The following is a 12,958-nucleotide window of genomic DNA, read 5'->3' as shown; positions in this document are numbered from 1 at the left end:
TGTAGGGCCATAACAATACTACTGAAATCCTCAGTAAATCAGGGGACCTTTAAATTCTTACTACAACCGTCCAACTATTGTGCGAATTAATGGATTTAAATTAAGATATGGTTGGATTAAATACTTAAGAAATTCACTGCACGCCTTATTTCACTTATATGATCTGCCTGTTGATAATACAATCATAACAGTTTTTTACGTAATAAAGTTTTATGACATTATCATATATCCAGCACATTACATCTTGGGATTTTTCTGCCACTAAGAACAGGATCTGCTTCCTTTATTCCCAGTCCTTTCAGATCTGTCGCTTCACAAAAAAAGTTATCTTCCAGGATTTTAATGACTGACTTTGAATACAACAAATTCTTCCTTTTCTTTTCATTCTAACCTGCATTGATCATGGGTGTTGAACAGATATGCAAAACAGGCAATTGAAGTCTTTCTCAAAATTCCCTACCCTCAAATCGACTTCCAGATTAAAAGTTCAAAAGAAAAATTCCAATCATCATCTGGCCAGAAAAATCAATTCAAACAGATCTATAAGGATCAATTCTGATTTCTCCCCCTTATGACATGATTCCAAATGTTTTATCACCTGAATGTTGAAATAATCGCTCCCTTACATTAAAGCAATGTCGCAAACAGTGAAGGTGAACAAATTTAGCAAACCAATAAAAAGGGCATTAAACATCCTACCAAAATAACATAGCAATACCGCTAAATTGTGGAAAGATTAGTACCCAAGTAACGCACCCGTTCAGAGAGTAGCTCTAATGGAGGTTTGCTATAACAATTGATTCATTTGACTGGTGGAGAAGTCAACATTGCCCTTAGTGCCCATTTATGGTAAATTAAATGTTCAAACATCAGATAAACAATTAATCAATGCCTAATCTAACAGGCTTAAATTGATAAACAAAGAAGACCAGAACAGCCAGTAACGAAAAGGCGGGTGCCGACTATTAATTATGATTGCAATCTGAAATTGTTTTGATATGTAATGACGATGGTAAATTTCGGCAGCAAATATTATATCACCTAGCACTAGGTTAAAGTTGGTTCGCACAATTAAACAAACATCTATAAACATAGATACACGCACCAAGGACCAAAACTAATGAAAGAACAAACATGTCAAATGAAATATAAATCACCCAGTGTACAAAACAATATATTGCTTGTTCAGCAAATTATGCAACGAGGAACAGGATGACAAAATCATGCCTTGAACAAATACTTGAAAATAAGCTCAATACAATTATATGCACACTGAAAATGCACCCAGTCCTGTCCCTTAGTCTAAACACAATACACGTAGGAATATGCCAGTTGTCAACACCTGATCGTTGACAGGTACACATTTCTCATCCTATACCTTGGTGTCTCGTTACTAACAGGTAAACGTCCTGCAAATAATCAATTCAAAAGTGAAAATTGAAACAACAATTATTACAAGTTCTCCCAATCCACCAATTCAGATCAAATAAAATATTAAAATTAATCTCGAGGGACTCATTGCATTATCTTCATAAACTTGATCCGCAGACTGTTTGATCATTTACAGATTAGACTTGTATGCTAAGAATTAAATTTGCACTGTCTGCCAGATAATTTATCCTTAATCAATCTCATTAAAACAATACAGCACACTCATTATTGAAGCACACCTTAAATTATACCCATTGCTACCGAGATTCAAGACCGATTCCTACTCAAACAGACCATTCACCTCACCAACAACTCCGATATCGACACGAAACGCATGTAAGACCCCAATAAGTACGTGGCATGACATGACAAAATTTATCCAACCAGTACAACCTGGGGAAAAATATTCATATTGTGTATGAACATAAATAATAAATTGCTGATGAGAAATGAAATTCCCATGTATGGCAGTGGATGTCTAGATAGGGAGATCTCCCACACCAGCAGGTGCTTGATAGCAGTGAAAGAGAGATGGCAGTCCAATTATCAAAGTCAACAAAGGCCTATCAATAAAAACCAAATTTATCACCCCCTCCACAACATGTGCCCATTAAAAAGATGCATGGCTTGAAGAAATTTGATCTATTGACAATACCAGAAGAAGAAAAGGAAAGTTGTTTAAAAATGTAAATTTCAAATACATGCAGTCACAAAATACACTCCATAAAGTATTTAATGTATAGATTACCACATCTATCATGTGTGGACTGACTGAATATTTTTCCTTGATTAAAATCAGACTCATCACAAAAACTTTTGCTGGGTTAGATTATGAATGAAGAACTAGTATCTGGGCAACATTAATCTGAACCATGCTCCTCTCTCTCTTTTTGATCTCACTTTAAGACACTGTGCAATCTTCAATACTAAACAGTGGTACAAATTCCAGTAAAAACAATATGATGGAAGTGAATAATACATATTTAATTCTCAAATTAAGAATAATTCTGAGCAATGAGTAACAGTCATATTGTGGGAAACAGACCACATTACACTATAAATAAGTTTAATTCATGTATAGAAACACATTCAAATGCTTTTTAAAAAAAACATATTCATAAATTTCATTGTAAATACAACTGGTATCACAACATACGCAAGTAAATAGTAAACACAAAATGTGAAGATTTTTTATGCATATTTGGCACAGTCTGATTAAGCCACGTCCCTTCTCCTGCCACTCGTCAGGTGTAAGGAGAAAAGGGGTGGTCTTAATCATTCTGTATTTGGTGTAATTTTGGTTCATTCTCAGCAGCACATATATATTGTAGTTTATCAAAAGTTTTACAATGTAGTCCCAAAACTCTAAAAGATTTCATGAACATGTTTCTTTGTTCTTACCTGTGTTTTAAAGCAATTAAAAAAAAAAATTCAATAGTTGCAGTGTACATTGCATACATATACATTGTATTAGGAACTGGTTTACATCTCAAGTTGCTGAATAAATGCGCTCATGAATATTGGTCTAACATTTTGATAATACATACATGTACTACAAAATCCTCAAGATGGACTGGCCTTCTGTATCATTGGACCGGACCTCTTATCTAAGGACTGACCCTTTGTATAAATGAACCGGCCTTCTGTATATATGGACCGGCCCTCTGTTTCTAAGGACCAGCCCTCTGTATCTATGGACTGGCCCTCTGTATCTATGGACCGGCCCTCTGTGTAAATGGACCTGCCCTCTGTATAAATGGACCCGCCCTTTGTATCTATGGACCAGCTATCTGTATCTACATGTATGGACCGGCCCTCTGTATCTATGGACCGGCTCTCTGTATCTAAGGACCGGCCTCCTGTATTTATAATGTGTGTGCTATGCTTATCATTTGGGTGTATTTTAACAAAACAACAAAGATACTACAAGTACAAAAGCTCTCAAAGACAAGATCTAAGGTGCATTGGACTATAATTAGTTAGAAATGAATGTCTGGGTTTATCATTGGGGTATGAAATCATTGGAAGCATGGTTTCCACATCCATAATAATACAAATAACCTACTACAAATCTTTTTCTTATATTTTGTGATGAGTAGGTTTTTAAGTGAAGTAAAAAGTTCAGTGACTTTATAGAGAAATGGAGTATATTGAAAAAGCATAAATAAATTACTGGCAAAACATTAGTACATGTACAATGTATACATATATACCAACATTTACATTTGCAAGGACTTGTCAATGATATTTCTGAATATAGCAATTTTGTCATATATCTCAAATCCATTGTGATAAAATATTGATCACAAAGTATATAAAAACCAACTCTGTAAGGAAGGGCCTCACATAGAGCTGAATTTATAAATTATGTGTGCTGGTGCTAATGATACAGAATTCATTAATGCATGTAATGACAGACAATAGAGATCTTATACACGATGTGTATACCTTTCTGTAGAATAAGAAAGCTCCACATGTACGTGGAAACTTTTCCAGATACTGTGTCAAAATGAAAGTGTATTTAACTTGGATTGATGGTCTACTATAACCTTGACCTTTGACCACAAAATCTATAGGTGTCTTTCTTTAATTATCAACTTCCTTTGTATAAAATATGAAAGGTCTAATAGATGTTAAAAAGTAACTAATTGTGTCACAATTAACGTATAGTAAATTTCGAGATTGAATGTCTGTTGGGACCTTGACCTTTGACTCCTAAATTTATGAGTGTCTATCTTTAATGGTCAACTACCTTAGTATACAATATGAAAGCTTTAAGTTGAAAACATTTCAAGATATAGAGTTATATAGGAAGTGATGGCAGACAGACAGTTAATGTGATTCCTATAATGTTCCTGCATTTCAATGTGGGGGAATAGAGTTGGTTGTTCAACAACAAGAAAACCTCCCAAACTTCTGTTTAGGTTAAAATTTCAATTCAACTGACCCCAAATTTAAATGTTGTATTCAACTGACCCATAAGTTAACATACCATACAGAAGTTCTATTCAACTGACCCCAAAGTTAAACATAGCACACAGGAGTTGTCTTGCCTTATTAAAGACGGTATGACGGTATAACAGTACAACTAATAGAAAGCATCTACCGCATAAAAAATAAAACTAACTCACAAGTGCACGTCTATCAGTTGGTATAAATCTCTGTTAAAAGTATCCTTCTATTCCGAAGCTTAGTATGAATTAATTTGTAAGTAAAGTAGATATCCAAACCACTGTAAATATAAGAAAACCGTACCCATTATCAAAAATAAAATATCATACAACCAGGAAACTTTTAAAATACAAAGCAGTTTACCCTAACTATAATACTCATCTTAAATATATACATGTATGATATACAGTATTAATAAATGTTAAACGAAAGGTGGAATGTATGTGTGAGGAAAATCGGCAAAAACAGACAACAGCGAAATATTAAACACACTAGCTACAGTGAAAGACGAGTGTGTACCAAAACTCTTTACTAGTATATAGTACTCAGTGGTAATAGATCAGTACTCAGTGGTAATATATCAGTACTCAGTGGTAATATATCAGTACCCAATTGTTTATAAGTTAGTACATGTATTTTGTGTTAGTGGCACATAATATATTGCACATTTAGCTTCACTACCAATAGTACATTATCATTGGCGATAAACTACAAATAAAAACAACAACACGAAATATGACCAAGTTATTGTTAGGACAGTCTTGGAATCTGTTCTAATGATCGGGGATAAAAGACATTCTGATAAACCTTATAACCAATTTAAAATCAATCATTTTTCATCCAATTCTACAAAAAGAATCATACAATTTTTGGAGGGAAAAAAAAAAACCAACAACAAAAAACTTACTATTTTACGTACAAAAATTAGCTTACTCAAAACAGTTATACTTCAGTTGTCATTAATGTAACTGAATCTCCTTCAAGATTCCTTATATACTCACAATGAGTAGCAAGATCGCTTATGTACTTATATTAAGTGACAAGACCTTGAATGTACTCATAATTGAGTGCCTATCTTGATGACAAATATCTGCAAGGCATTAATTCTTGCAAACAGATAAAATTGGGTAATTCTACAGTGTACATAAAAAATGATTGCATTATTTTAGTACACCTATTGTTAAAAGACGTTACAAAAGCTAAACTAAACATTTTTTTCTAAACAACTAATTTAACTTTGCAAGTTAATAAGTTACTTCAGTTACATAATTTGATCTCTGGCTATCACAGAAAGTTTAAAGCACCACACTATGAAATGCACATGGAACATATAAAGTCAGAATCTAAACATAAATATCAGTACAATGTGTTGGGTGTTTGCTCCGCAAAAATCACAAACATTCATAATCTCATGCTGAAAGCTAATTACCACACAAATAATAATCAATTCAAAACATACACCCCCCCCCACCCCCAAACTTAAATAATTCCATAGATATTAATACACATCAAAGATACATGTCCATAAAGTAAAAATGCTAGCTCCTCTATAAATGAAATCTGAATATAAAAAGTTGTACTCATCAAACATTATGCAAATGTGGAATAAAACCTAATAAAATCCTTGCTTTCTGCTGTAGTGAACAATATACCGTGTATGTGTTTGTTATGTATATATATAAATCATTTGTGAGAAAAATAATACACTATTACTAACCTTAGAAATTCATTTGAAATACTTGCACAGTACAAGTTTCAGCAATATGTACTTGAGATAAACATATATAAATAAGCTAGCACAATTAGCTCCACAACATGTTTACAATAAATGAATAATGTCACATCTCTCAAGTTACAGAGAAAATGCACATAAAACCATAATACATCATTGTATATGTTCTATATATGCAAGTTGATAAAAAATATATAATGCTCTGTGTGAAAACCTGCTACTCCCCAAAACATAGACTAGCTTGAAATGATAACATTCAGACATAAGATGAGTCCTAGGCTCCCCTTCAGCAGAAACATGTCAATTTTGGTAAATTGAAGGTAAAAGAAATATTTCAGTAATAGTTGGGAACCACCCAAATACAGATCTCATATGATAAAAACAAAACCCTTTCAGATATAGAAACAGAATTACATCTTTGACTAGCAAACTATAGGGATCAACATTTTTTCCTTGATAATTCATTATACAGTGATCTATTCTATTCCAGTTTTTTATAATCATTTCTCCATACTGATTGGTTGTCTTAAGAGATCTTTCACCTATGTTCATTGGATGTATCGATCTTCTCCTGTCAGCTCATTGGATGTAGGTAATTAGATGGAACATAACCTTTGACCCCATCAGCATCTACATACCACCACTCGCCATTACCCTGTTCATCATGTTTTATGTACACAGTCACTACCTGGCCCTCAAACAAACTCACTTCGTTGGTTGTGCGGGACTGAAAGGCGTATTCAGCATAGTAAAACTGAAAACAAAAACATTCAACAGAATCAGCCAGGTCATCGAAAGAAAATTATACAGTTTGTAAACAACTGAATTCACAAAAATTATTTGCAATGCCACTGAGAGAAATTTATGTGGTTTGGAGAGAGTCCATTTCACAAAAGTGGTGAGGAAGGTTTCATTTCCATTCCATCTGAGTTACGTTTTTGTGTTCATTTTTAGTACTCTTACTCCTTTTTCTTTCCTGTCATGCTTCCTTTTGTATATTTACATATATATATAGGACTTGTTAGTCAGCTTCTTCTGTCACCAGAACATGTTCATTCTGTGTCACTAGATCATGTTCATTCTGTGTCACCAGATCATGTTCAGTCTGTGTCACTAGATCATGTTCATTCTGTGTCACTAGATCATGTTCATTCTGTGTCACCAGATCATGTTCATTCTGTGTCACTAGATCATGTTCATTCTGTGTCACCAGATCATGTTCAGTCTGTGTCACTAGATCATGTTCATTCTGTGTCACCAGATCATGTTCATTCTGTGTCACTAGATCATGTTCAGTCTGTGTCACTAGATCATGTTTATTCTGTGTCACTAGATCATGTTCATTCTGTGTCACCAGATCATGTTCAGTCTGTGTCACTAGATCATGTTCATTCTGTGTCACTAGATCATGTTCAGTCTGTGTCACCAAATCATGTTCAGTCTGTGTCACTAGGCACTAGAATATGTTACTACATATGGTGATTAACAATCCAACAAAAGTTGAACAAAATCCGTTGAGTGGTTTTTGAAAAGTGTTCCTATGGTGTAGTATGTACAAATTCAACAAAGTCCCATAACTTCTGTAAAAATTGATGAATCAAAATGGCGATGCAATATGATCAACTGCATATGGTGACTAACAATCCTACAAAATTTGAACAAAATCTGTTGAGCGGTTTTGGTGGAATTGCCTCCAAAATGTAAAGTGGGACAGACAGATGCACTCACGGATACTGGCATTTTTTATGTCCCTTTCCGCGTTGTTGTGGGGAACGACAAAGTGCAGTCAACATAAATGTATTGACATAATATTGTATGTAATAAGGTAAATACAATAGAAAATGTAGGTATACAAGAAACGTCTTTCAGTTTTTGAAAATACATGAGATGATGTACCTTGAGCCTTTTCACAGTATTTTCATGAGTGCTGGCTCAAGGTTTATCATCTCGTATTTCAAAAACTAAAAGACGTTTCTCTAATATACCACAGGGTCTTGTCAACTGCATCATCATAATCAAATGTTAAGCTGTTAACTGCATCATCATAATGAAATGTTAAACTGTTAAGTGTATCATCATAATCAAATGTTAAGCTGTTAACTGTTGACAGTCTAGTAGAAATGTACTTCTGTACGACTAAAACTAAACTTCCGCAAGATAAGTCCACATCAGTCACTAATGTAAACATAAGGGAGGATTTTTAAACATATAAAGTGGATATGTGATAATATCTGAAATATAGCCAATCAGAATTTCATTATGCAATTAAATCTGTATCTACATCCTACAGGTCTTTAATTCTTAACTAATGCCCACACAGTGGGAAAATATCTCACCTCTTCACATTCATATTTAACAGAACCCTCCATTGAAGATAGGTCTGGTGTCATGTCTTCATCTAAAAATGCATCCAGTTCGCTGTTCAAACTCTTCTGACTGACCAATCCTGTGGTTTTTGGTGACCCCTGACCTCTGTCAAAGTCGTGCATCTGACCATCCACTACAGAGGACCCCTGGCTTCCAACAGAAGTCAGTCTCTGTCTCTGTCCAATCATTGTGGGTGACAGTGGTGAAGTTGGTACATTGATGTTAGGATAAAGCTGATTGGTCTCTTCACTGCCTGTTACATCAGAGGACTGGAAAGGTTGGAGGAGACGTGAGGGTATAAACCCTTTAGCAGCTGTAAAATGTGTGCAATGTGAACTTTTTTTCTCTGTGCAGAATATCCCACAAAAAATATTTAAACAAGGTGCTCATGTGCCACAAGGCCCATTAAGCTTAAACCAACCTGTTCATACTGTACATACATGTAGATACTCTTACTTTAAACTGCTTATGTAGCCTCACTCTGGCTTCGAGCATGAAAAACCTGAATCTATGCTACACGGGGATACTTGTATATTGATTTGACATATTTAAAGCGTTGTTATTCTTGAGAAGATCTTTTCTGATACATTACAATGCACAACTGAAAATTCCAAGTGTGGCCCAGCCATGGCTCACGAGTCAAAAAATGTCTAAACAAAGTTCTTCATTGTAAAAAGAAGATTTTCAATAACATTTTGGCTTTTCTAGCAGAATGTTTCTTGTGGAGAAAAATCTTTTAAGCATCCCACTTTAATTACAGTATTTCCTAATCATCTCTTATTGGAAGAGAGAAGGGCCCTTCCTTTGAACAAACTTTGAATTGACTTCATGCTAGAATACTTTAAGTGCCAATTTCTATTGAAATGGCTTCGTGATCCTAGAGAAGAACTTGAAAATATGAAAAATGAAAAATATAAAACAACAACAGATTTATTTTGATCAGAAAAGCCCACTTGAGCACATGAGCTAAAAAAAAAAGAAAGAAAGCTGAAATGCATTGATCCATGCCATCCAGAAATGTTTAGAGTCTTTACACAAAATATTGTAACATCAACTATTTGGACAACTTGTAACACTTTTGAGAGAGTCCCTCACCTCCATTGTCTACAAACCACCTGTCCTTGTTTCCCATGGGATCCTTGTCCTGGACTATCCCCACCAGATCTCCAGCATTAAGGGACAGGTCCATCAGATCTGTAGCAGTATAAGTTTGAGACACCTTGTACAATTTTTCTGCCGGGAACTTCTGCTGGAGGTACACTTTTTGACTTTGGACCTGAGAGCTGGATGATTCCTCCTACAAAATAAGAACCATTTCCATCATTTCGATATCTGTCTAGTGCATGTAGTCATCCGATGATTGTCTCTACACTTCAACAGGCATGGATGCTTTCCTCTCAGTTTAGCAGAATGGAAAATAGGACTGTGCTTCTACATAAACTTGGTGAAGTTAAGGCTTGGGACCTTGAAGACACTTCAAGAAAAGTGGGGTATTCAAGATTACCGTAACCACAAAATCAACCATACTTTCAATCATTTATCAGGGTATACGACCAAGACTGGAGATCGACAACATCGTCAGTGAGGTATTCCGAGACAATCCACATTCAAGATACTGATATTCACTTATACTTTACTTTTTTGAAGAGAATCAATTCTCATTTTAGTTTCCCCAAGAGACCCTTGTACCCAGTCACATATAGCACTTGTCCCAACTTACCAGACCTAAAGAGGGTCTTTTCCCTTTCTTGTCTGGTTGTTTCAGAGCATCCACTTTTGGGTTGAATCCTTTAGGAATGAAGCTGAGCCAGGCCATCTTGTCTATCACTGCTACATGTCTAATGTTAAAGACATCAATCAGGTTGTCTGATGCAAGCAAGGAAGGAAGCTAAAAATAGCAGGTGACCAGATATGAAAAGGACAGCAGAGAATGCAATATACAAATTTCACTGCACTACTCAAAGAGGCTTTTAAATCATTAATGTTCATTAATCTATAAATTTCTCCAACATCTATTCATTACAATATTCATCATAGCAGCAATTTCAAATGTCTAGCTATACCTATTGGTACATATAAAGTCACTAGTTCGACAAAGCTGTATAAGTCACAATTATTTGTTTTGAACTAATGACATTTTTCTAACTTAGAAATTTCTTTAATTTGTAAAAATATTCAATGAGTTTGAACTTTATGTTACTGTGTACTTTCAGTTCTGTATATATATAAATATAATCTCTAATCAATCCAAAGCTATGCAGTACATGCTTTTGTTTCCTTATCCTGCAAATGTAAATTCACAGAGTACCCAAGTTTCCCCTTTACACCTCAACCTGAAAGTTCTACGCAAGCACTTTCACTCTAAAAAGCATGCACCTCTAATAATAGAACAGCACCTAGCATGTTACTATGATTAATTTAACCTAAAATGGTAAATGCAGAGCATGCAAATGTATTATCTCCCTGCAAATGAATGGGGAATGTGTGAGCAGGCAGCTGAGAATGAGGCTCAGTAGTGGACGATGGGATAACTGTGCTTGTGCCACTGACCAGCAAACTTACAGTGGATAAGGGTGAGTGTGATTTACTGTCAAGTTCATGCTGAATGACTTTCTGTAACAAAACAGTGTTTTACACAAGCATTGTCAAAATTAATAAAATTTCAATACATGATTAGAAAAACTGATAAATAAAAAATGTTATCAAGCAAAATAAGATATTGATCTTATACATGTATATATAAAGTTATAAATCATGGTGTAACAAAGTTAATACCAATATACCAAGAGTTTTGAATTACATGTACATTAATGTAGAGAAACATATACAAGTATCAAAAATAGAAAGCTCAGCATTAACAAATGAAAACTTCACACTGAAGTAAAAACAGTTAGATGACTATACCACTAAAGTGTAACAGTAAAACAGCTCTAAGGAAATATCCACATAATAAATGTTGCAAATGTTGTGCACAATAACCCTTTTTTCTAAGAGACATAAGTGTTTGAGGTCAATAAAACATCCCAGTCCCCCCTCCTCCTACTTACATCCAGAGTATCAGATAGCTGAAGGGACTGCTGGCTGACATACTCTCTCTGAGCTTGGACAAAGGCTGCTATACAGTCCTGTAGGAGCTGTAGGGACAAGCTATACAGCTTAGGAAGCTCGTCCAGGAGTTGGGCATTCAGACCCTCATAGTCATTCTTCACGGACTGCAAGGCCTTCTCTGGCATCTGACCAAGAAAGATATGCTACACTGTAATGCACTCACTGCTAGAGGGAGGAGATTAACGAGTGATGCATGGACTACTGTATGTAGATGGCCATCTATAGCTGCGTTAATTTGTCAATGGAAACTAATTAATTGACTACATTTAAGAAATTAATTCTATTTTTGAAATTACATGAGGTTATGAACTGCAATGCTTCATGCTGGTATATTTCATGAAGCACGTTAATTAGTTCTTAACCACATGTATTTTCAATTCTAATATTTACATTTTAAATTCATTTTTGTCCAAATTCCCAGTCGTTAAAATAGATGGATTATATTTTTATATGCATTTATACATGTAAGTGCATTGTTTGCATTGTTCATTCCGACAACACTAATACTTGTGTGTACATCCCCCATCTCCTCACCCGTCCATCCGTGACTTTCCTCTGCATAGAGTCATAGTCCAGCAGTTTGTCAAACCTCTTCTGTATCACTTTGTTGGGGCCCTCAAACATGGACATCAGTTTGTTCAAAGGGAAGATAACCAAGTCCCGCATGGCCTCTTGCTGTAAATAAATTAACAACATTAGTTGTACTGATTGCTTTTTCGTATGTAGCACATGCATGTATCAAATCTGAACACCATGCATATCAACTGAGAAATGCACACAAAAGAAAACAAATTCCCTACCTAATGTCCCAATTTTATTTTATACTTGTAATGGAAACACAACAATATTTATTTTTGGCCCCGTAACCAATTAAATCATCCAGGAATGCACATTTATCTGCCCTTGAAATCATTAAAATTCATGGAGGTCATTTTTCATGGATCATCAATATTTTATGTTTCTTTCGTTGGGATCTAACTTTCAAGATATGGTTTCTGTACATTGATATATAAAGGGATACTGGTACCCACAAAATCCACGAAAATTGAGCCCTTATGAAATCTAATGATTTTACAGTATAAGCAGAATTCGGAAAAGAATCTAATTTTGGCATTTTTAGCAAGGTTGCTGTGATCACCAAATTAATACTACTACATGTAATTCATACCATTATGGGAAATAAGAATCATCTTTCTTAGCAGTCCTAACCCTATGAATATTCTATAACTAGCTTAGATGACCAATATTTCACATACCAGTATAAATGTACTGAGTCTTGTGTTTATCAGTTTTTAAAATTGATCAGATTGCAGGTTAATACAATCGTGTAGCGAGGACAATCCATTCGTGTAGCGACAACATAAAAAT

At 34.8% G+C, this 12,958-nt stretch overlaps 1 protein-coding gene across 1 annotated transcript in view; it reads right to left on the bottom strand.

Annotated features, from left to right (window-relative positions):
- Positions 1 to 12,958, bottom strand: part of LOC125647081 (dynamin-binding protein-like) — a 65,443-nt gene that overhangs the window by 29,348 nt on the left and 23,137 nt on the right. Inside the window, exons 14-20 of the mRNA XM_048873774.2 lie at positions 12,125 to 12,265; positions 11,530 to 11,715; positions 10,203 to 10,370; positions 9,578 to 9,779; positions 8,452 to 8,795; positions 6,695 to 6,869; positions 1,399 to 1,409 (exon numbers count right to left, since the gene is read on the bottom strand). Coding sequence (XP_048729731.2) covers positions 1,399 to 1,409; positions 6,695 to 6,869; positions 8,452 to 8,795; positions 9,578 to 9,779; positions 10,203 to 10,370; positions 11,530 to 11,715; positions 12,125 to 12,265 — 1,227 coding nt within the window. The remainder of the gene's footprint in view (positions 1 to 1,398; positions 1,410 to 6,694; positions 6,870 to 8,451; positions 8,796 to 9,577; positions 9,780 to 10,202; positions 10,371 to 11,529; positions 11,716 to 12,124; positions 12,266 to 12,958) is intronic.

This window comes from Ostrea edulis, chromosome 6 (assembly GCF_947568905.1).
Source record: "Ostrea edulis chromosome 6, xbOstEdul1.1, whole genome shotgun sequence".
Lineage (NCBI taxonomy): Eukaryota > Metazoa > Mollusca > Bivalvia > Ostreida > Ostreidae > Ostrea > Ostrea edulis.
The sequence above is the reverse complement of the archived record's forward strand: the minus strand, read 5'-3'. Positions and strand labels throughout refer to the sequence as shown.